At 40.7% G+C, this 22,649-nt stretch overlaps 1 protein-coding gene across 1 annotated transcript in view; it reads left to right on the top strand.

Moving 5' to 3' along the window:
• Positions 1 to 22,649, top strand: part of Ryr3 (ryanodine receptor 3) — a 556,876-nt gene that overhangs the window by 372,110 nt on the left and 162,117 nt on the right. The window contains 4 exon segments of the mRNA XM_063250329.1: positions 1,238 to 2,033; positions 3,847 to 4,047; positions 7,509 to 7,611; positions 8,376 to 8,513. Of these exon segments, the coding sequence (XP_063106399.1) occupies positions 1,238 to 2,033; positions 3,847 to 4,047; positions 7,509 to 7,611; positions 8,376 to 8,513 (1,238 nt within the window).

Raw genomic sequence — 22,649 nt, forward strand, 5'->3', positions numbered from 1 at the left:
CAAGTGCAGGGAAGGGCAGGTCACCAGGTCCAGAATGAGGACTAAGGGGAAGAGTCTATGCAGACCTCAAAGCCTGAGCCTGGCACCCACACTAACAAGCAAGCCACACACAGGCAAATAAACCTCTCAGTCTGGAAGGAAGAAGGAAGCAGGATTTTCTAGCTTCTCTGAATTAAGTGGTGTTCATATGTTGAACATTTTCAGACATCATTTTTCTGCACGTATTGTGGGTTTTGCTCTTGTGTATACATGGTATATATAATGAGCAAAGAAGTCCAAATTTTACAATACTTAGCCCCTAAGTATTGGAGATTGCCAGTGTATAACACAGTTATTAGTAAAGTTAGCACATTTTGTACACTTTGTGTTGAAGTTCATGGAAAAGCTTGCACTCTGTAATTGAAGTTTGGATTTGGCCATCTCTAAGCATTACATATGCTTTTTTTTTTTTTTTTTTTGTCCACTGGCTGGAAGGCCAGAGAGAAAGAAGTAAAAAAGGGTTCAAGGACAAAATGATCATATACAAAAGAGACCTCAGATTATAACCATTGCTGCATATGCAGTTGTATGCTAGTGCTGTATGCATAATGGACAAGTTTTATATAAAATCTAATTCTACATATTTATCCATGCTGGTCATATGTAAAAGTAAATGTTACCAAAAACAAAAACAAGAGTAAAAGTAGTAGAATAATACTTTTTGTAAAAGCTTTTAAAACCTGATGAGAAATACTGTGTTTGGAAATAGAATCATCAAACCACTTCTGGAGGAAAAAAGTGTGGTAGGTTTTTTCCCCAGTGACAGTCAGGATGACACAGATGATATTGGTGGTAGACTGACAGAAGCCTCGGCTATGTCTTATGAGCATCAGGAAAATGGAGGATTCACTTGACTTACACATAAGACCAAGTCACCTGCTCTAAATGTTTTTCTTTTGGGGAGCTTTGGAATTTTTGTAATTGAAAGAGCTTTCGGATTTAGTAAGCCAGTAAATTTTAAGTTTCTAAGCTTTTGACAGCCCTGTAGTTAGATGTGGTAGATTATCAGGAGCTAGAAAGTGGAGCAGAGGCGAGAGTGATGACCCATTAAAGAGAGTGTGGCAGAGATTCCCGCATCTTTTTACCCCTTCTGGTTTTGCTAGGCAGGTTGAAATCCTGGGGATGCAGAAAACAAGGCTAGGCTGGATTCTGGTGCCTTCTCCTCCTATTTTGTGATTCACTGCTTGTGCATCCTCAGATGTGTGGACATCCTGGAGCTCTGTGAGCAGGAAGACCTGATGCGATTCCACTATCACACACTGAGGCTGTACAGCGCCGTGTGTGCCCTGGGAAACAGTCGCGTTGCCTATGCTCTGTGCAGCCACGTGGATCTCTCTCAGCTCTTCTATGCCATTGACAACAAGTATCTCCCAGGCCTCCTGCGGTCTGGTTTCTTTGACCTGCTCATCAGCATCCACTTAGCCAATGCTAAGGAGAGGAAGCTGATGATGAAGAATGAGTACATCATCCCCATCAACAGCACCACCAGGAATATCTGCTTATACCCAGATGAGTCCAAAAGGCATGGGCTGCCTGGAGTGGGTCTGAGAACGTGTCTGAAGCCAGGCTTCAGGTTCTCTACCCCGTGCTTCGTCGTGACCAGTGAGGAGCACCAGAAACAGAGCCCTGAGATCCCCTTGGAGATTCTCAAGACGAAGGCACTGAGCATGCTGACTGAAGCAGTGCACTGTAGTGGGGCCCACATCCGAGACCCTGTTGGGGGATCCATCGAGTTCCAGTTCGTGCCTGTACTGAAGCTCATTGGAACCCTGCTGGTCATAGGCGTTTTTGATGATGATGACGTTCGCCAGATCCTGCTCCTGATTGATCCCTCTGTGTTTGGGGAGCATGGAGGGGAGACAGAAGAGGGAGCAGAGAAGGAGGAAGTGACCCAAGTGGAGGAAAAGGCAGTGGAGGCTGGGGAAAAAGCCAGCAAGGAGGCTCCGGTCAAAGGCTTGCTGCAGACCCGACTACCTGAGTCTGTCAAGCTGCAGGTAACTCCTAGCAGGAAAGCTCATTCCCTGGGAAAGGGCCAGAAGCAAGAAGGGCACACCGAGTAGCCAAGAGGGGCTATGGGCACGGCTCCTGACTGCAGCTGAAAGAGCACAGGAGGAGCGCTCATGGCTGATGCTCGTTTCTGACATGGAATGTTCCCCTAGCCAAAGAGAGCAACCCTTTGCAATAAGACATATGCTTCTGAAATGCTCTCCAGTGATAGGTCTGTCCCTATTTCTTAACCTTTAGTGCTCCAAGGCCTACTTATAAGCCATGTGTCTAGAAAGAAGGAGACGCCTTTGACTGTGGAGGAATCCAAGGCACTGCCTTGTATGGCAAATGTACTCCCATCTGCTCTCATCAGGTGCCACCTTCACGCAGCCACACTGACACAGCCCTGTTAGCCCAGCATTGGTGTAACTGCCACTCGAGCTACAGAGGACAGCCATACTTTTGGAGGCATCCTCAGCACGATGCAGGAATGTTCAATACTACTGAAAACACAGTTTTCCCAGAAATCAGCTAATCTCAGTGATAGGCCAAGGACAGTTTTTAAAATGGGCACAGGGAAAAGAGAAAGATGAATAGAAGATCTATCCCAGTACCTCGGTCAACCATTCATAGGAATCCTGGGATTCAGACTCTGCCCCCCTGGCTGCTTACTGGCTCTGTGAACCGGCCAGATTAACAACCAGCTAGACCCTTAGCTTTATTATTTGTAAAATGTGGATGATATAAAATATTAAAATATATTTCATGCAGTAGAATATGAAATAAATTTTATCATAAAATTTGGGGAAGTAATCTACAGTAAAGCTCTCTTACCTAATGAGATAAGATTTGTGGGTGGTCAGTTAATTGAAACATTGAATACAGTAGAGAAATAAAAATTTTTATACATACGTGCCCTAGGTACTTTATTGAAACATATAAATACCCTACTACTCTGATGTAGGGCCAAGACTTTCATTTAGCATAAGTCCCTTGATTGGCAAATGAAGTTCTTTTTGCATCCATGACGACTGGAAAACAGTATCTGTGATCAGGAGTTTTTAAAGTAAGTTCCATTTTGAGGCACAGGCACATGCTCCATAATGACATTTCGGGGAACAGTGGACCCTAGATGGTGGTGGACCACGTTAGTTTATGTGAAAACACTGTTATGCTCCCAGGAAGCTCACTCTGATGGACTTCTAAGGGTGTATTCCTGTCATTAAGTGAAGCACATAATTGGAAAACAGCCTGAATGGAAAACTCCCCGAGGTGTTTTATTCCCCACAACTTCTCATAGTTATCTGACACCCAGTTTTAGTATCTTTTAAAATAGCAACTTTAAAAGTTTTAAAGTTCTTTTTGCAGTGTTAATAATAATAATAGTATTAGTGATACTACCAAAGAACTAATCACAAAGAGTGCAGATCAGTGACAACTGTGAAAGCCAAGAGGACAGGAGACGTCCCAGTTTTCCATCCTCCAGGACTGGACGGCATCAGAAAGGCAGGCAGCTGTCCTCAGCTCATTGAAAATGTTTCTTGGAAACACTGTTCTTTCTCTCTGCAAACAGATAGACTTTGCTCTGGGGAGCCCTTTCTGTCTTATTCCCCTGGCCTAATGGTGAATAGCTGGTATCTGAGTTCAGGCTGACTCGGATTCAAGTGATAGCTTTGTGGTTACTTACCATGTGACAGCAGACAAATTTTTTCAGTTGTGTAAGTGTTGGTATCATAATCTTTAAAATGGGGTCACTGGAAGGTTCACCAGTATGCATAAAGTGATACTAAGTAGCATGTATACATACATACGTTTTTGCAGATGTGTGAGCTCCTCAGCTATCTGTGTGACTGTGAGCTGCAGCACCGAGTGGAGGCCATCGTGGCATTTGGTGACATTTATGTCTCCAAGCTGCAGGCAAATCAGAAGTTCCGCTACAATGAGCTCATGCAGGCTCTGAACATGTCTGCAGCCCTCACTGCCCGGAAGACCAGGGAGTTCCGCTCACCCCCACAGGAGCAGGTGAGAGCCCCTTCCCATTCTGCCTTCCTGTTTTCATGGAAGTACTTAAAACCCACAGAGCAGGCCCATGTTATCTTCGTGGTGTCTAGGGCAGCAGCAAGAGCTGAGAAGACTGTAAGACCCATCATGGCACAAGGAGACAGCCCTTGCCTGTGGAGATGAGAACAGAGAAGTATGTACCAGTTATCTTGGTTAGGAGAAGAACCCTTGCTAAGCCACACATAGGACAAGGCTTTCTCCTCCCCTTCCCTTGTCATACCTACACCTTCTTGAGTGAGCTTAAAAACCAGCCCACCTATCACCTCAGAAAGACTCCACACTCCGAAGAATTTCTGCCATCCCTCCCAGAAGTCACCACCTCCCTATGAAAGACCCACAAAATATGGTCAGGAGGCCCTGATGTAAGAGTTGGTACATAGTCCTCCTCATGCAGTGTGTCCAGTCCACTCACCCATTAGCCATGGCTCTCTAACAAAGCCATGCCGGCCCATGTAATCTGGAGAGTGGGACTCAACCAATGAAGTATGCTTTTCAGTGTGTTGTATTAATTCTTTGCATCACTCCACCTATAGCTAGCCTTACCCAGGTGAGAAGGGTTCTTTGAGAATAGTCAAAATTCTGGTGAGAAACTTCCAGATGAGGGAGACACATCTTTAAGAAGAATAACTTCCATGCATCCTACTTCTCAGCAGTGCTCTTATGCCCTGCAGGCTGGCTGGCCTCTGCTCTTGAAGTGTCAAACGAAAAGGTAGATATTTCAATAAAGAAGTTAGTTTTGTCTCTGAAACAAGATTTTTTTTATCCAATTACTTTCCTAACCTATTTTATAGAACATATGTATTTATACTGGCTTAAAAATGAACCATATATGGGGCTTTTAAAAGATGCACTTGAATGATACTGGCCTTGCTAAAGAGAAGGCAAAGCTCATTACCCTCTCCTGGATGCAAAATGAAAAGATCCTTTAAATTTATTGGAACAGATTGCTATGCCATTTCCCCAGTCACTCCCGAGAATTATTCTTGAAGATTTTACAGATGCAACAATCTGCTTTTAGGCTGGCAACAGGCATGGATGTTTCTCATGTTACGAGGCAAATGCTGGCTCTTTCATAGGTTTAGGAATCATGAGAAGGGGAATAACAGGGCGATTGCATCCCAGTATTGACCTCAGACCCCAGTCTTCCCTTGCCTTGTGGTCTTGAACACATGACTTCTCTGTGTCCTGTTTTTTCAGTTCAATATATAGGTTATGTCTAAATCTCCCTCCCAGGGCTCTTGTGAGGACTCATGAGATAATTTATTTAGATTACTTACAATGATGCCTGCCATAGTATAAGCTCCCTGTATGTACTACCTGCACTACTATAAATATAATGTTCAAAGTATTGGCATCTGCTTCATGGCTTGCTGGGTGACCTTTGGTCAGAGGCCAGTGAGTGGAGTCCACACATTTTTCTGGCATCTCTTTATCCCAGCCAGTGCCAGGGTTACACATCCAACCCTGTACTCAGGGGCTAGCTCCCCACAGGACCCCATTCTGCTTCCAGACCTGTTCTCTACCCTCTTCAGGTCCCTGTCACCTCCTCTCTTAGGTATCTATCCATCCTCTGACACACCACTATGGAAGTTATGGCAGTCCATGACTCAAGCTCTTCCCTAGTGTATTAGACTGTTGATTCTTGAGTCTAATCACTTGAAGAGCTTAATTAATAAAACAAAGTCCCTAATTTAACAGTCTAAAGTGAAGATCGGGAATTTGCATTTTTAGCAAGTTTTCTGGTAATGCTGATACTGCTGGTCTAAGAATAAAATGAAAGAAAGGACACTCAGCTGCCCCATCTGCCACCCCTCCCAGAGGATTTGCTTCTAGAGGGAGCCAATCCATACAGTTCTCAGTGTAAGAAAGCATTTCACATTTTGAAAGACATGGAAAATTTAGACCAGTTTCAAAGGTCAACAATGCAGAATCACTTATGAAATAGTATGTCTGAAAATTTGAGTTTTTCAGTGTAAATTTTTAAGAAAACATTTTATTAGTAGTATATATTTGCTATACATAATCACATTCATTTGGGGGAATTGGTTCATATGCATACCATATCTGATTCATTTTTAGTACCTCTTCCTTGCCCTCTGCCCCCTGTCTCCTCTTTCCCCATATATTTTCCCATCCGTAGTCAGCTAGCTTCACTTCCAAAGGGCTTCATTAAAAGATGGTAGCTATAGCAGAAAGTTCTGCTCAGTTCATCTCTCTGTCCTTCACTTTGATACCCTGCAGGCAGGGAGGCTGCTGCTTTTGGAGTATTTCACCAAAGGAAAGACCTATCAGCAAAGAAATTAGCTCTGTGACTGTGAAATCAATTTTTTTTTTTTTGTATTGGAGACCAAACTTATGACCCCATGCTTGCCAGGCAGGCGCTTGTGCCACTGAGCCAAACCCTGGCCCCCAGATTTTAGTATCTTACATTTACCTAAAAAACAACTTATATGTTATCGATTTAATTATCATCATTTAACAACCTGAGAAAATCACAAAAATGACTTGCCAACCTATTTTAGAGATATTATTTTACTACAAAACCTCTACCCACTTCTGAAAAATGATTGCAGTAGAAGCTTTGAACAAGATTCTTCCTAGTAATATTAAGTAGAACTCATAGTTTAATAAGAGATTGAAGATTTTAACAGAGGGATTATCACAGCTGAAAAAGCAAAAGGGTGTTGGATTATAGTTGAAAAAACAAAAGGGACAAGATTGCCTCTACTTAACTTCTGAAGTCCCTCCAGGTGGTCACCAACGTAGGGTCGTTGGCCTTTGTAGAAAGAATTCTGACATCTAGGAAGCTGGGTGAGAAATAAATAGCAGTTTAACTTTCACTAAAATGTAGAAACCTGTTGCTGTAGTCATTTTGCTCATTTTCTTTATCTCAAGAAAATGATCAGCTATATGATCAAAAATTATAGGAAAGGAAGTTCAGAAAAAACTTAGCTATAAGGACACAAAATGTAAATAATTAATATATGACAGAATTGATAATATATAAATCATTATCCTTAGAATAAAATGTAACACACCAATTAAAAATCAGGTCAAGAAAATGGTCAAGGTAAAACAAATAGAAAAATGCAGGTTTAAAAAAAAATATAACTAGAGTGTGTTCCTAATGTATGTGGATAAACAGAAGGTATGGAAGATACTAACTACAATACTAACAGTGGTTATCTTTGGCTGATGGGATCATAGCAAATTTTCTTCTTTGATATTCTCCACATTTTGCATAATTAATAACTTGAAAAAATAAAAAATGTGAAAGCTATTTTTAAATATAGGCCACTTTTCTCTAAAAAGCTAGTTAAATAAAATTTTGCAAAGAATGTTAGGCGTAGGTCTAAGACACAAATTGCATTCCCTTGACTGCCATTGAGAACCAAGAAGCCATTCTTCTTTTGCCCTCAAAGATCAACATGCTTCTCAACTTTCAACTGGGAGAGAACTGCCCCTGCCCAGAGGAGATCCGAGAGGAGCTGTACGACTTCCATGAGGACCTGCTCCTTCACTGCGGTGAGCTGTTAAGAGATAAGCGTGGGCCACAGAGTCTGTTCCCTATTCCTCCTTTGGGAAGACAGTGGAAGGGTTTGGGAAGTGATCCTTGCACTGGACATTACAGTGCTCCAATCATTGTTTGAGATGTGACTCTACCCTAAGAGTCAGAGAAGATGTGGGAAATAAGCCTGGAAGAAAATGTGGCTGAAATTCCTTCTACATAGAAGAAGCTTGGTGGAGACAGAGGGGACAGGTCCCTGGAGAAGGAAGGAAAAGAGGTGATCTTTCTGTACACCCAGTCTATTTAAAGTGATTTGGTGGAAACTTTCGCCTACCACATGTTAGGTCTTACAGAGTTTATGGAGACGGAAGAGTGACTTCTGTCCTTATGGATTCCAAGACAGTAACCCCACTGTGATCTATAGCTGCTGGCTTATATCTGATGATATATATATATGTATACCTTGTGGATTGAGTAATACATGAGAAGTAGCTGAGATTTACATTTAAGGTAGCACAATGTTAAACTCTAGGTATTCTAGAACCCTTTTTGAATAGAAAGAAAACAAAGTTCAAGGATTATAATTACTGATACACAGGAAATCATGTTTTCTTTAAAATAAAAACTGCCCCCAAAGGCATGATGTAGTTAAATATTCAATGGAAGGGCTGCCTGTAGTTTTTTTAGAGATTTTCAGAAAAATAGAAAGCAGACTTTTTTTCTCCTAACCCCAGGAAGTTTTGTGTACTGTTTGGGTTTTACTCTGTCTGTGAATTGCTAGGGGTTCCTTTGGAGGAAGAGAAGGAGGAGGAGGAGGACACCTCCTGGACAGGAAAGCTGTGTGCCTTGGTGCACAAAATCAAAGCTCCATCCAAGCCAGAGAAGGAGCAACCAGCAGAGGAAGAGGAGAGATGCCCTGGTAAGTGACCTGACTTTCAATCACAGGATTCTCAACTCTGGACTCTCCTACACAACAAAGGTAATTGACCAGCTAATAAAAACTGTGAGAGAAACTTGGACCACTAACTTCCAAAGAACTGTCTGGGTATTATGTTGCTATGGATGGTAATTGTGACTATGTTTTAAGACCTTTACCTTTCCTCTGAAGAGACTAACTCAACACTTCTGAAACTTAGGGAATCAATTGCTTGGTGTTCACTTCATCCACCAGAAATGCCTGCAAATAGACCTCTGGGTTTTGTTTTCATTTGTTTTGTTTTGTTTTGTTTTGTTTTGGGGAGTGGATCTCACTGTGTTTTCTAGGCTACCCTATAATGTCAGACATGTGCCAGGTCCCTAATCTGTCCTTTGTTTCATGTTTATACAGCCTTCTTCTTTTAACCATTGTCATTTTCTTGTCACTTCTGTCTGTGGTTCCGTATCATGGAGAGTTGCCCTAATAAGAGAATAAAATAATATGAAAATAGAGTTGGTAATGGAAATAGGAGGCAGTTTTGTTTGTTGACTATGATATCTAAATTGAAGCATCCTGGAAGACTTTAATGGCTATTTTTCCACCATTTCCGGTTTTGTCTAAATTCATTTTCTTCATTTCTTCAGTTACTACAGATAACTCCTACCATTTTAACCCATGTTGAAACAAGATTGTAATTTGTCCTATAGGGCAGTTGACTGACTCTAAACCATTAACATTTCAAGAGGAAGATTGTCTGAATATTATATATAATCATTCTGCTCTTTACTACTGATTCAGAAGATTTATCATTTGTCTAAAGAAGGAATTTCCCAGGTTTAATATAGTTACCTTTTATCTTGTTCCCTGTTCCCATCCATCTTTGAATACACTTTCACATCAGAGACTACAGCAATAGACTGTCAAGATATGATCGGTTTGTCCAAAAACACTACTTTGAGGGTTCATACATCTTATTGCCCTTCATACTGATCTTTCATCTGTGTCAAAATATCTCCGGGAACAAACCTCCTTATTTATCAGCAGAGTGTTGAAGCCTCTAGATGAGTCCATAGGGAATTTGGCACTAGCAACCCTTTATCAGTCTATCAGTCACCTTGGAAAGAATGGATCTTCTGCTGAGGATATGCCAACAGAAATCTAAGGCCAACTCTAAGGAGTTGAGACTCCCTTTGTGATGACTGCCAAAGCAAAACTGGAAATAATTAGACTGACCCACATCACTCCTCTATCACCTGCTGAGATCTGTCCTTAAAGTGATGCTCCTTTCTGTCTTTCTAAGACATGTCAATCCCAAGGTGCCACCAAGTGACCATTTCATGGTTGGTGAACAGAGTCACTGAGACACAGTCACTCACCACCTTCCCCCTTGAACTCTCAGATCTCAAGTCGTTTGGCACCAAGGATTGCAGCCTTCCACCCTGCACCTCAGCCTTGGGCAAATAGACCGTGTCCCATCTGTTTTGGTAGTGTGTGCACACTGCAGATATCAACCCAGATGGGACTGTTGATTTCACCCTATGCCACCTCCCTACCACCAGTGGAATTTATAAGAAGCTCTGATGAATATAATCACTATTTACACAAACATGTTCTAATAAAAAAATTTTAAACAGAACGTGGGAGGTTCATGCCTGTGAGTGATCTGTCCTAGAATCCCAGAGATAGAAGAATTGGTCAAGGTGGCCAAAGACGTCTAGCTATCAATATATGGAGTCACTACTGAATGTTACAGAGACATCAGTGCCCTCACTTAAGGCTGACATTTTAAGATAAATTACTACATTTAAGATAAATTACTAAGAATGGTTTCATCCTCACCCCCAAAATATTTCCAATTTGATCAGATGGAAACAATGTTTTCAAGCATATAGGGTGTTGCAAAAAAGGATCTAAATTTCTTGTGAATTATTGGTAAATTTTTCTGTGTTACTGCTTCTGATTTCTCTTACCCTTGCATTTGAAAAAAAAAATGGTGACTGAACTGATATGACCCTCTTTCTAAATTAATTTTATTGGTGCATTTTTTACATATTTATTGAATACATTCATCAAAGGAAATTTGTACCTGTACACATATATATCTTAATTCTTTTCTCCCCTTCCCTTCCTTCTCCTTCAATCCTTCTTCTCCTCATTTACAAAACTTTGCTCCTATTGTTTTCCTTCCATTCATTCTTATTTTCTTTTCTTTTTGAGCCTTATTCCTTCTTCTCCTTCCTCCTTACCCTTCCCTTGTTCTTCTTCCCATTGAATATTTTCTTTCTACTTTCCAATATCTAACTACAATTTTGGACCTTATTTACCCTTAGGGTTTCTCACACAAAAGAAATACATGTGATACTTAGATATGGGTGTCAAATTTGCTCCATTTAAAATTATGTTCTATAATGATACATCATTCTACAATGAATTGACAATTTAACAAATACCTCTATATGTATCATTTAACTAACAGAGGATAATTGTCTTTATTTCTTCATAGTGTAGTTGAGGGAAATAGGACTGAGAAAAATCAAAGGGTACTAATAGTCAAGGTAACTAGAAGCAAGTAAAGCTGTGGCTCAAACTGGGATTTTCTGACTCTTTCCTCTGTGACATGCTCTTCCTCTGTGCCACTGAGCTTGCTAAAGACCATAAGAACATATATATCATGATCCCCAACACTAATACTCACAGAATGGTTTTAAACATCTCTATCTTCTTATCTTGCTTATGACATCTGTGAGATAAATCACTACAGTGACTCATTGCTTATGAAGATACTTGGAACAGAACTCAGAGCTATAACATTTAAAATTTATCCGAGCCTAAGATTTTTTTGTACCAGGAATCAAACTCAGGACCTTGCACTTGCCAGGTAGGCACTTGTACTGCTGAGCTATATCTCTGGTCTCAAGCCCAATATTTTGACTCAGTAGTCAATGAAAGTGGTAATGGGTCCAACCTATATTTTCTCCTCTATAAGCAGTTGATCTCCATGACAGATACCTCAATTTTTCTAAGAAATGGGGTACAACAGTGCTTTAAGCCTCATCAGAATTCTGCTAGGTGGTTCACTGTTGAAGAGATGTGACATGTTGTCAATGAAAGCTTTATAATATTATAAAAGCACCATACAATAATGAAGAAGTAAAAATCTTACAGTAGCAGCCCACCATATTAAGTCACCTTTTTTTATATCTCAGTCCAATAAATTCCCTATGAAATACTTTGCCTGTTGAGTCTAGGCCAGTGCTTTTTGAATGTACACTGCAGTTTATGCAGGGTTTCCTTAAATATACAGCAGTTGAGTTATTCTTCTAGAAGAGATCAACCCACTATTTCTCCTAAATTCTAAAATTAACAGTATGAAAGTCACCTATCAAAGTTTACAACTAAATCTTGGTAAATGAAATCCTTTCCCCACAAGAGGTGCTCGCTGTGAAGAAATGTCCCAAAGGAATTATTCTCTGAAGTAGTGTGAGGAGAGGAGAAGGAAGCTCCTTACTGACATCTGGTCGCTATTCCCTTGTGATGACCCAGCTATGGGTATATTGGTTAAGAATTGGGTTGTAGGTGAGCATGGTTGAGTCTAAAGGAAATGAACATCTCTCTTCTGTCTTTGGCCTGTGCCATTTACAAGAGAACTACCTTTCACAGAGCTAAGTTAACCTTGAGTAGCACCTATTTGCCTGGTCACTTTATTGATGAAGACCAGAACCAAAGATGACTCCAGAGGTAATCTTGAGCCCATCAAGGCTCAGAGCTGCTACTTGTCTAGCTGTCTACCTGTCCCTGAATGGTCTAAGAGTTTTAAGCCAAAATTGTTTCCCAGTCAATTGCTGCAGCATGTGTGTACTCGGAGGAGGAGACAGGTGTGTATTGTTTACCACTGAAAGTAAGTTCTGGTTCCCTGATGCAAATGCAGGGGTTGTGGCTTATTTAAATCTCTCCCCAAAGCCTCATTGAGTCATGGAGATGACTAAATCTAGCATTTGTGATTGGTTCATTGTCCAGCGCTCGGATTGGTGGTGTGAGTGTTTCACCCACCCAGGGGTGGAGTCAGTGTAATGGTGGAAGAAGGTGGGTGTTTCTCTTTTGCTTTCATTTTTGCTGTTTACAGGCCCCTGAATGGCTGTCCCTCCATGCTACGCTGCTTGGAACCAACTGAGTATGGACTGAAATCCCCAAGAACTGTAAGAAATAAACCTTTCCTTCCCTAACTTCGGGCGTCAGGTATTTTGTCTCAACAACAAGTAAAAAGTAACTAAGACAGCAGGCAAAGTAAGATAACTTGGTAGTGAGTAGGTCTGTGGAACTCAGCATGTATTTCTAATCTCTACATTCTCTCCAAACAACCCTTCCCAAGACACACACAGAGACCTCCTTCATGAAGCCTTTCTTTCAATTTTATTTTTTTTCTACCCACTCAAGCACAGCATGTAATTTCTAATAGGGATATCTGACTTTTCTCCTCATGTGAGGTTTTAATACACCAGTTGTTTGCTCAACTGATTTTTAGTAGAGGGACTATGTCTTGTTTCTGTCGACTCATTGACACAACTCTGTCTGACTTACAACTGTATGTTAGTAGCTTGAGGCTTACACTGATGGAGAAATGAGGACCTACACACACACAGGAAAAGGAGAAATTGGGTGTAGACGAGCAACTCAATATAACGATGAGATTGAATGTGCTATGGTAATAGCACACACAGTATTCAGTAGGTGCCAGAGGAGAGGTTGAAGAGGTTGGAAAAGTATCCATAAAAACTGTGAATGGAAGTCAGGCATGATGGCTCATGACTGCAGACTCAAGTTACTTGGGGCATGAGGAAGGAAGATCCCAAGTTCAAGTCCATCCTGAGTAACACAGCAAGACCTTATCTCAAAAAAAAGTATAAATGGATAGGTTAAAAAAAGTCATTTTTATTGACAAAAGCTGCTATACAAAGATCATGAGGCAGAAAAGTTCACATTGTAATGAAATACTGACAACAAGTTGAGGTTGGCTGAATTCTGAGATGGATAGGGTGGCACATGATGGACAAGCAAGATGGTTACCACAGTACACTTCCCACAAGTTAGACTTTCTTGTGTTATTTTTGCTGTTTGTTGTACCTGTGTGTCCTGGCCCACGGTCAATGTAGACGCTAGAGGGGGAGTGGGGATGAGAAGAGACAAGACAGTGCTCTGATCAAGTCTTGTTTATTCAAAGGAAGAGTAATGAATATATAGGGTATTGGGGGAGGAGGGAGTTGGGTTCTGAGACGTCAGTGGGTAATTTAGCAACAGTGGCAAGACCAGGGGTTATAGGGTAACTCAAATCTCCCATGCAGGGGCTCATAAAGTGGACAGATTAGCATAATCCCTGAATGGGCTAAACCACAGGGACCTGTGACCTAAGGAAAAATAGGCTAAGCAAGGAGAGAAGTTTAACTATCAAATGGGTACTTAACTCCTAGAGAAGGTTAAGGTGGCTGCTGCCTGCAGATATAAGGTGGCAGCCAATTACAGGCTTCCCAGACCTGTGTAATAATAGTTGGCCTTGCAAATCCCTTGGAAGGAAGTGTTAATATTTACATAGTACCACGTTGCCCTGGGCATTGTCTTATGGACTTCTGTAAATAGTACTTCATTCAATTCTCACACAAGAACAATATGAAGTAGACAATTGTATTTTTTTTACAATTAAATAAATTGAAGCAAAGGCAGATTAAGTAACTTTCCAAAAATTGAACCTGTGGTGGCATGAAAATTCAAACCCATGTCAACCTGAGCCCAATTCTCATGTTAAATCACCTACTTCACAGAATTCAGATTCCTCTGTGCGATGACCAAAAAGGGTTCTTAGAGATACCATTAATGTATACAATAATAGTGAGGCAGCTACAAGCACAGTGTTTTGGAGTTAGGCTTCCTGGTTCTAAATCTTTGCTCTGTCACATATATTCAGGACTCAGCACATGACAACTTCATTGTACCTCAGTTTTGTCATGCATAAAATGGACATGGCATAAATTCTGATGTCATTTGTTGACATAAGCATTAAATAAATATGTGTGATGTTCTTCAAAGTATTTCTACATATACTGAATGCTTAAGTTAAATTATTTCAGGCTATTAAAATATTTGTCAGTTGCCAACTGTGTTAGGTACTGTGTTAGGTATGAGTGAAATCTGTTTTCGCAAAACAATCTTTTAAGAACTTAGTCCTGGGAGTCAGAGCAAAGAGGGTGGATACATAACAGCTGGCTACAGAGGTTCCCTGAGATAGTCAACTTAGAAGTCAACAAAATACAGAGTGGGGAGTCCCTAACAGAGGGAGATGAATTCTCTTATTGCAAGAAGAAAATAAGGAGAGAAGAACCAATCAAACATACAGTCCCAGTGTTACTATTCAAACAGATAAAGGTTCAGTGCTCCCTCAGCAGCAGGCAACTTGTTGAGTCATCTGAGGTCCCACCACTTTGGTGCAGTCACACTGAGGTTGGGGGTTGGCCAGCCAAACGGAGAGCTGAGCTGGCGGGGAGCCTGCATCGACCTGTGGTGAGTGATGGAAGTGAAGCCATTCCACAGAAAGGGGGCTCCAGCAGATGACATTCAGGGACCAGGCAGGACTGGCAAGTACAAGGGGCAGCAGTGATTTCAGTCAGTTGTTCCCTTCCCAAATGGGATTGGTGGAGTGAAAGAGGCCTGGGTCATATGACCTGGCTGAGACCCGATAAGTTATCCGAAATCAATTCCCTACAGCGGCGGTGCACACTAACCACACTAACGCAGTGACGCCTCAGAAGTTTGGCTGACCTGGAAGAGAGGCAGCACACAGTAGTACAGTGAAAGCCTCAGCAGCTTGACTGATCTGGAGGGGAGAGGCCAGCATACACTGCCCCTGTCTGCAACTCACTAATACACTGCAGTGAGAAGGGTCACCTAGCCAGTGTGCTTCAAAAGAATTGTAACCAACAAAGAAAGAAACTGAGGCCTCCTGCAAGAAACAAAAAAGATGGGAAGAGGAAGCAGCAACAAAAAGTCCCCAGGTCCCAACCCCGAGAACATTGACCCAGGACAGGTAAATACAAAGGAGAATGAGAACAGCAAACGTGCAGTATCAGACATGGCACCAGTGGACATAAACAGATATCTTCAGGACCTCATAGATGAGTTCAAAAGTGAAATATTTAGCCAAGTAAAGCAAGATATAAGAAGATTAATAAAACAGATATTAAGTACCCCCCAAGCAGACACATATGGAAGAGGGAGGAACTCAAACAAAGGAGAGAACCATTTGAGAAAGAATATAAACAAAATATAGAATACATGAAGCAGATTCAAAGAGATTACCAGGAAATTAAAAATTCTATGGAAAGATGGCAAATCTGCTTAAAAGAAACTAAGGATAGATTATCCAAACTGAAGGACAGTTTTGCAATGTGTGATTATGAAAGGAAAACCTTTTTTTAAAATAACAAGCAAACAAGCTGTAACAATACAAAGGCTAGAAGACAACAAGAGGATCTAGAACTTGAGAATAAAGAATGTGAATGAAGAAGCAAGGGGTAAAAACAAAAGAACTACAAAGGCTATTCACAGAAATAAGGAAAACTTCCCAAACATAGGAAAAGGAAATGATATTCTGATGTATGAGGCATACAGAACTCCAGCCACCTACAACCAAAACAAATCAAGATCCCTGAAATTCAATATAAACAGAATATTAAAAGCTGTTAGAGACAAGAAACAGATAACCTATAAAGGAAGGCCCATCAGAATAACAGCAGACTTCTCGACACAAACCATCAAGTCAAGAAGAGCCTGGAGTGAAATATTCCAAGCCCTGAAAGAAAATAACCTCCAGCCCAGATTGATATATCCTGCTAAACTGTCTCTAGAAATTAATGGAGAAATAAGATACTTCCAAGACAAAGAGGAACTTGGGAAATTCTCAACCACCAATCCAACTCTACAGAGGATACTGCAGGGCATTCTAGAGAGAGAAAAGTATTAGGATTCCGGGAAAGGTGGCAGGGAAGCCTCAATGAATGGAGCAGAAAACAGAATGAAGAAGATAAGCAGACAACTGATGGCAAACAAAGAGCATAACAGAAATGAGGCAGATTATTGGTTATAATCTCCAATATAGAAGACTTTGATACATTAAATTTAAAAAAAAGAACCACATGTGGAGTAGATCAGGAGGCCAGGTCCACCAAGATGCTATTTTTAGGAAATATAATTAACATGAAAAAGAGTACATGGGCTGAAAATTAAATATGAGAAAATAATGCTCTATGTGACAGAGAACCAGAGAGTAATAGGGGCAACTAGACTAGCATTTATGGGTATGTTGGAAAGACAGACTTTAATAGGTAAAGAAATACAATTAGAGATCAAGTCCAGGAGGGAGAAGGTCCAGAACCACTTAGGTAAATAGCAGGTTGCCCCTCCCCCAATTTAAAACCAAAGGTCTTGGTCAGACCCAAAAATGCACAGTGTACCCTGGGAAGTGAAAGGGGAGGGAGAGTCTTAAAAAAGATGGCAGAAGATATTGTTAATAGTGTATCAGGATTTAAAACCCACATTACTCACACCACTCTGCTTAGATAGATTTTATTCTCCTTTTTTGATAGATTTTATTCTGTCCCAGTTTGTCTACTTACATGAGATTTGAGAGCACAGAGAGCTATCCCAAAAACATCAGGATATAGCACAGTAATCACCTTTAATTTCCTATTATTTTAATCTGAGGCCCTGTATGACTTATACTGTTTTATCATGACTGATCTTAGTTAAATATGGTTTTTTTATTGCTGTTTGGTACTGACAGATTTTATTCAAAGCTGATATGATTGATAGTATCAAGTCTGAGAGTATAGACAACTACACTGAAGATGACAAGACTCTACGATACATATGCTGGTTTGATAACTACCTGCTTTTGAAGTTTTATACTGTATACAAAGTTCTGTTTTTATTAATACTGTTATGCACTGATATATTCAATTATACTATGTCTGATGATATAGCCAATTTTATTGAATATAACAAGAGACAACACAGGAACTATGGTAGAACTCTTTGTACAATGGTCTTAAATGTCTTTGTCATTTCATGTGTTTATAGGAATATGTTTTGTTTTGTCTTGCTTTGTTTTGTTTCTCCCTCTAATGTAGAAAGGATAGAAATACATGTTAAGACTCATGCATGTGTAGAATCTATAACAGTTTACGAGAACTGATCTTATGACACATGATGAAATGAACAGATACTTTGAAGGAAAAGAGACACTAAACTACGCCGTGCTGATCCTGGAGTGTCATAATGTGACACCCAGCAATAGTATTATTCTTTGTTCAGAGTGATATTAGCCTGCTTGGGTTTGTTCAATCTCAACATAATTGAAGATATGGATAACTGCATGGATGTTTAATTGTATAGGATTGATAACTATATTTCTAAGTTTTTGTTAGATAGTTGAACAGAACTGGTTGCAGTCTCACTGTTTGAATCCCCACTTTACATGCTCCACCTTAGTATCTTGAATAACTATTTGTAAGAGGACAATCTGTAATCATCAACTAGTTATTTCATATTGTTTATTTTTTTCTTTGAAAGTATGTATTATTTCTACCTGTTTTCTGTTTTGTTTAGTCTTTCCTTAAATTAAAATTTAAAGAAAGACACTACAGTACCAAGCTGATCCCATAGTGTCATGATGTGAAATCCAGCAATACTATTATTCTTTATTCAGAATGATTTTAGCCTGCTTTAGTTTGTTTAATCTCAACATAAATGAAGATATGGATAACTGCATGTATGTTTAAGTGTATAGGATTGACAACCATATTACTAAGTTTTTGTTGGATAGTTGAACAGAACTGTTTGCAGTCTCACTGTTTTAATTCCCACTTTATATGTTCCACTTTTGTATCTTGAACAACTATTTGTAAAAGGACAGTATGTAAACATTAACTAGTGATTTCTTACTGTTTATTTTTTCTTTGAACATATGTATTACTTCTACCCATTTTCTGTTTTGCTTAGTCTTTCTTTAAATAAAATTAAAAAAAAAAAAAAGAACTTAGTCCTTTAGAAGCTTTGCCAGCCATTGCCTGCAGCAGGAAGGCAGGGAGGTCAGCAGCACACCAGGTGAAAGATACTGACATGAACAAAGGTGTGTGACCTCTAACTGTGTCCACATCCTAATTCCTAGAACCTTTGACTGTGCTGGCTAATGTGGTAAAGAGGGAAAACTTAGGTTGCAGATGGAATTGAGGTTGCTATTATAATGTGGAAATCTTACAATGTGGAAATTTCCCGGATTATTGGACAGGACCCAAGTAACCACCTTGAAAGTAAAGGAAGATAACGGGGGAGAGGGAGGGAGGTGCAAGACAGAAGAATATGGTGCACATTTACCGGAGGAAGGGGCTGTGAGCCAAGGAATGTGCGCAGCATCTAAAAGGCAGGAAAGTGAGGAGTAGATTGTCCCTCAGAATCTTCTGAAAGGAATTCACACTGCCACACCGTGACTTTAGCCTGTAAACAGGACAGATCCTGTTTTACAGAATGATAGGATAGTAAATTGGTGGTCTTGTAGGACAGGACATCTGTGATAATTTGTCACCACAGTAATAGAAAACTAACAGAGATAGTGGCAACAAGAAGTGGAAGCAAGATGTCAGATCCGTCATAAAGGCAGGGGTAGCACTTTTTCACAGCCAGTTAAACATGTGAAGAAAGTGAGGGCATGAAAGAGAACCTTTGTGGATTCCTAAGACATAGTGATTGCACTAACGAACTATGGAGGCCTGGGTAGGGAGCAAAGTCTTATTTTTATTTATTTCTATAGAGATAAAAAGATTCTTCGTGCAGTTTCATTTGCCCTGATAACTGCATAGTAGGCAAAACAGGTATCACTAGTTCCAGCCTCCAGGTGGAGGAATGGAGACTCAAGGCATTAAGCAACTTGCCCTTCTCATGGATGACAAAGCTAGGCCCATAACTCACGGCATTGGCTCCCAGTCAGACACCTCACAGGAAGAGAAGCATAGCAGGTGTTCTGAAGTCTGTTTATTCAATGATGGGCCCACTCTTTTGGCAGCCTGTGCTTTAGAGATGGAGAAGAGTTTGATTCTCAGGACTGAGACACTTAGGTTTATGGACCACTTCCCCCATATCAGGTATTCTGCTAGGCATTCTCTATCACCTCTTCTGACTTTATCCTCCCAAGAAACCATGGGTAGTCACCTCTAGATTCCCTTTATACACACGGGCAGCTAAACCTAAGAGAAGCATAGTACTTTGGACAAGTTCTTGGCAGCAGATAAGAAACTGGCCAAAATTTGAATCACGCTTTGTGATTCAAAGCAGCAGGGCCCATGCTGTTTGCAGGATCTGTGTGAGAAAGCTGGGGCAGAGCCCAAATAGGTTAGAGGACAGGGCAAGAAGCACAGATATGAAGGATACATGGCTCATGGCACCTGCATCATCAGTTTGCTCTCCATAAAAGACATAGAAACCCAACTAAAAGCCATTTGATTGCTTTCCAGCAGGATAAAGACACAAAGGCTTCTGGTCCCTGGGCCCCCTGGTTTCATCTCCGCCTGTCTTCTCTTCATCTGTCTTTCTGCTTACACATCAGTGAGCATCCTCTGTCTCTCTGTGTTCTTTTTCCCATCATCATCGTCATTGTCATCATCATCAGTCATCCACCTGCCTGGATGTACAACAGTGATTCTGAGGGGCTGGTTCACTGATTTTGTAAAGAACAGGATTATCTTATGATGGATGAAACCAGGGTAACTGTGGAGCGAGACTCACTGAATTCTGCTACAAGCACTCAAGTGAGGCTTTGCTGATTGCCTCTAAAGACTAGGAAGTGTCCTCAAGCTAGGAAAACAGTCTTGGGGTGCAGCTCTGCTTGCATATTTGTATCCCCCGCCCCATACCTTACAGAGATAGGCCCTAGCCCAGGTAAAGGAAGGAAATGATGAAACAAATTTAACAGAAATACAAAACTACCACAAAACTGTATGCACACAGATTATTTTGCTAGAGCAGATTTCACTAATTAATACAGTGCCAGAAATAAAGGCAGTCAACAAATATCCCAATAGCCAAAAATAGTCAAAGTTAGTTCCTCACTATGTGCCAGGCACACTTTTAAGCACTGCACATGCATTCACTAATTTAATGTTTACATCAACCCAATGCCCATTTAAGGATAAGAAAACTGAGACCACAGCAGAGGTCATGGACTCGGTCTCAAAGCCCTGTGCTCGTAACTACCTCACTATTGTTATGCAAATTAATGATTTGACCTGAAAACCAGGCTAGTTTCAAGGCTCCATGACACATAATGGACAGTCAAGAGATGCTGTATCTCCTGCACTTTTTCCTGTCCTGCTTTCAATTGCACCTCAGCAGAACACTTATTTACAAAATATTTTCATTAAATTGAAGTGTTTCTTTGCTTAAGTAAAGAATGAAGTGAGAATTATGATGCTGCATTAAGGACCGTGCTGTGAGGGAAGTCGGTTCTGGAGCATCTCAGCCACTTTTCCACCTCTGAGACAGGATACCTGACGCCCACAACGGCAAGGAAGAGAGGCTTGTTTTGGCTCACAGTTTCAGTCCATGCTCAGCTGGCTCCAAGGAAGAAACAACATGGCAGAGAGGCACAGCGAAGGGAAAGTGTTTACACTGCGGTGGCCAAAAAGCAGAGAGAGAAAGGAGGAGCCATGGATAAGAATGCACCCTTCCAGGCGACACCCCCATGACCACCTCCAAGCAGGCCTCACCTCCCAACAGCACATTCAGCTACTGAACTTATCAGTGATGAATCCATGGATGAGTGTAACACCCTGTGATCCAATCACCTTCCACACACACACAAGAATTTTGGAGAATGTTTTAGATCTAAACCACAACACTCTGGGGCATCTATCTTTTTAATCCTCATACGGGAAGCTATTTGTAAAGATTGGCTACTGTTATTGTAGCAAAAAGTAGGATATTTCTACAAGCTGTTTTAAACGGCTGCTCCCTTAGCTAGGGAAGCAAATACAGAAGAAACCAGCGGACATGTGTCCAAAACTTGAGCAAAGAGCAGGATGTGATCTGCAAGTCCTGGCACAGCTTGGGGCCAGCCTCATGGCATCACACCTCTGAAGGCCCAGTCGCCAGTGAAACATGGTAAACGGAGCTGAAAAACATTGGTCCAGGTTGTACTGACAAGCGTTTCATTTTATTTTACAGATGCTTGTGAGTTTGTCCTCAATGATCACTACAGTGTTTTTCTTCCAATGAAATGAGGCAGATTGGTCCCTACTGCAGGGCCAAAGAGGCACTGGAGAACCGTAGAGAAATTAGCTTTGATGATCTTTCCAAAAGTCTCCTTCGAATCAAAGGCTTTAACTGCTTCCCTGACCTTCTCTGCAAATAGATTTTGGCCCCTTTGTAATTTTGGCCTGGAGGAAGCACTAGGGTACGGAGCACGAAAGGTATAAGAGCTTCCCTGATAAATTTGCCCACTAAATCTGCAGGGTGTTATTGTACACATGACCTTGATAAAGGATATTTCCTACCTCCACCATCGAGCAAGATGGTCGTGACAAAGGCCATCAGGTTTCCAAGCTCATCTCTTCCACATAAATGATCAGTAGTGTGGTGATGCTTGGATAATAGCCTCTCACTCACTGCAATAAGGAGCCAGTGGAATTTTGAGATTTCATTTCATTTCTTAAATATGACAGTTTACTCTTAGGAAAAACAAGCCAAGTAATGTAAAAATACGGCATTAAAATGCAGTATTAAAATGTTTGGTGCTTATCAGTTCAACACAATGAAAATGTATGCTTTCATTTGTTACTTGGACAACTTGGTTCAACTCTTTTAAGAACTCAGAGAGTCATAGAATCTTAACTTTTTTTTTTCAGTGCTGGAGATTAAACCCATGCTAGGCCTTATATATGCTAGGCAAATGCTTTACCACTGAACTATGCCTGCAACCACAGAATCTTAGAATATTAAAATACAAGAAACATGGCTTCAGAAAAGTAAATAGCCACATACAATTACTTGTCCAAGGTCACACAACCAGAGTTAAAAGAAAGTGCTCTTGTACCCTGCTCAGTA

Source organism: Cavia porcellus, unplaced genomic scaffold, assembly GCF_034190915.1.
Source record: "Cavia porcellus strain 051 isolate PalLab524CR breed Dunkin Hartley unplaced genomic scaffold, mCavPor4.1 scaffold_6, whole genome shotgun sequence".
Taxonomy (NCBI): Eukaryota; Metazoa; Chordata; class Mammalia; order Rodentia; family Caviidae; genus Cavia; species Cavia porcellus.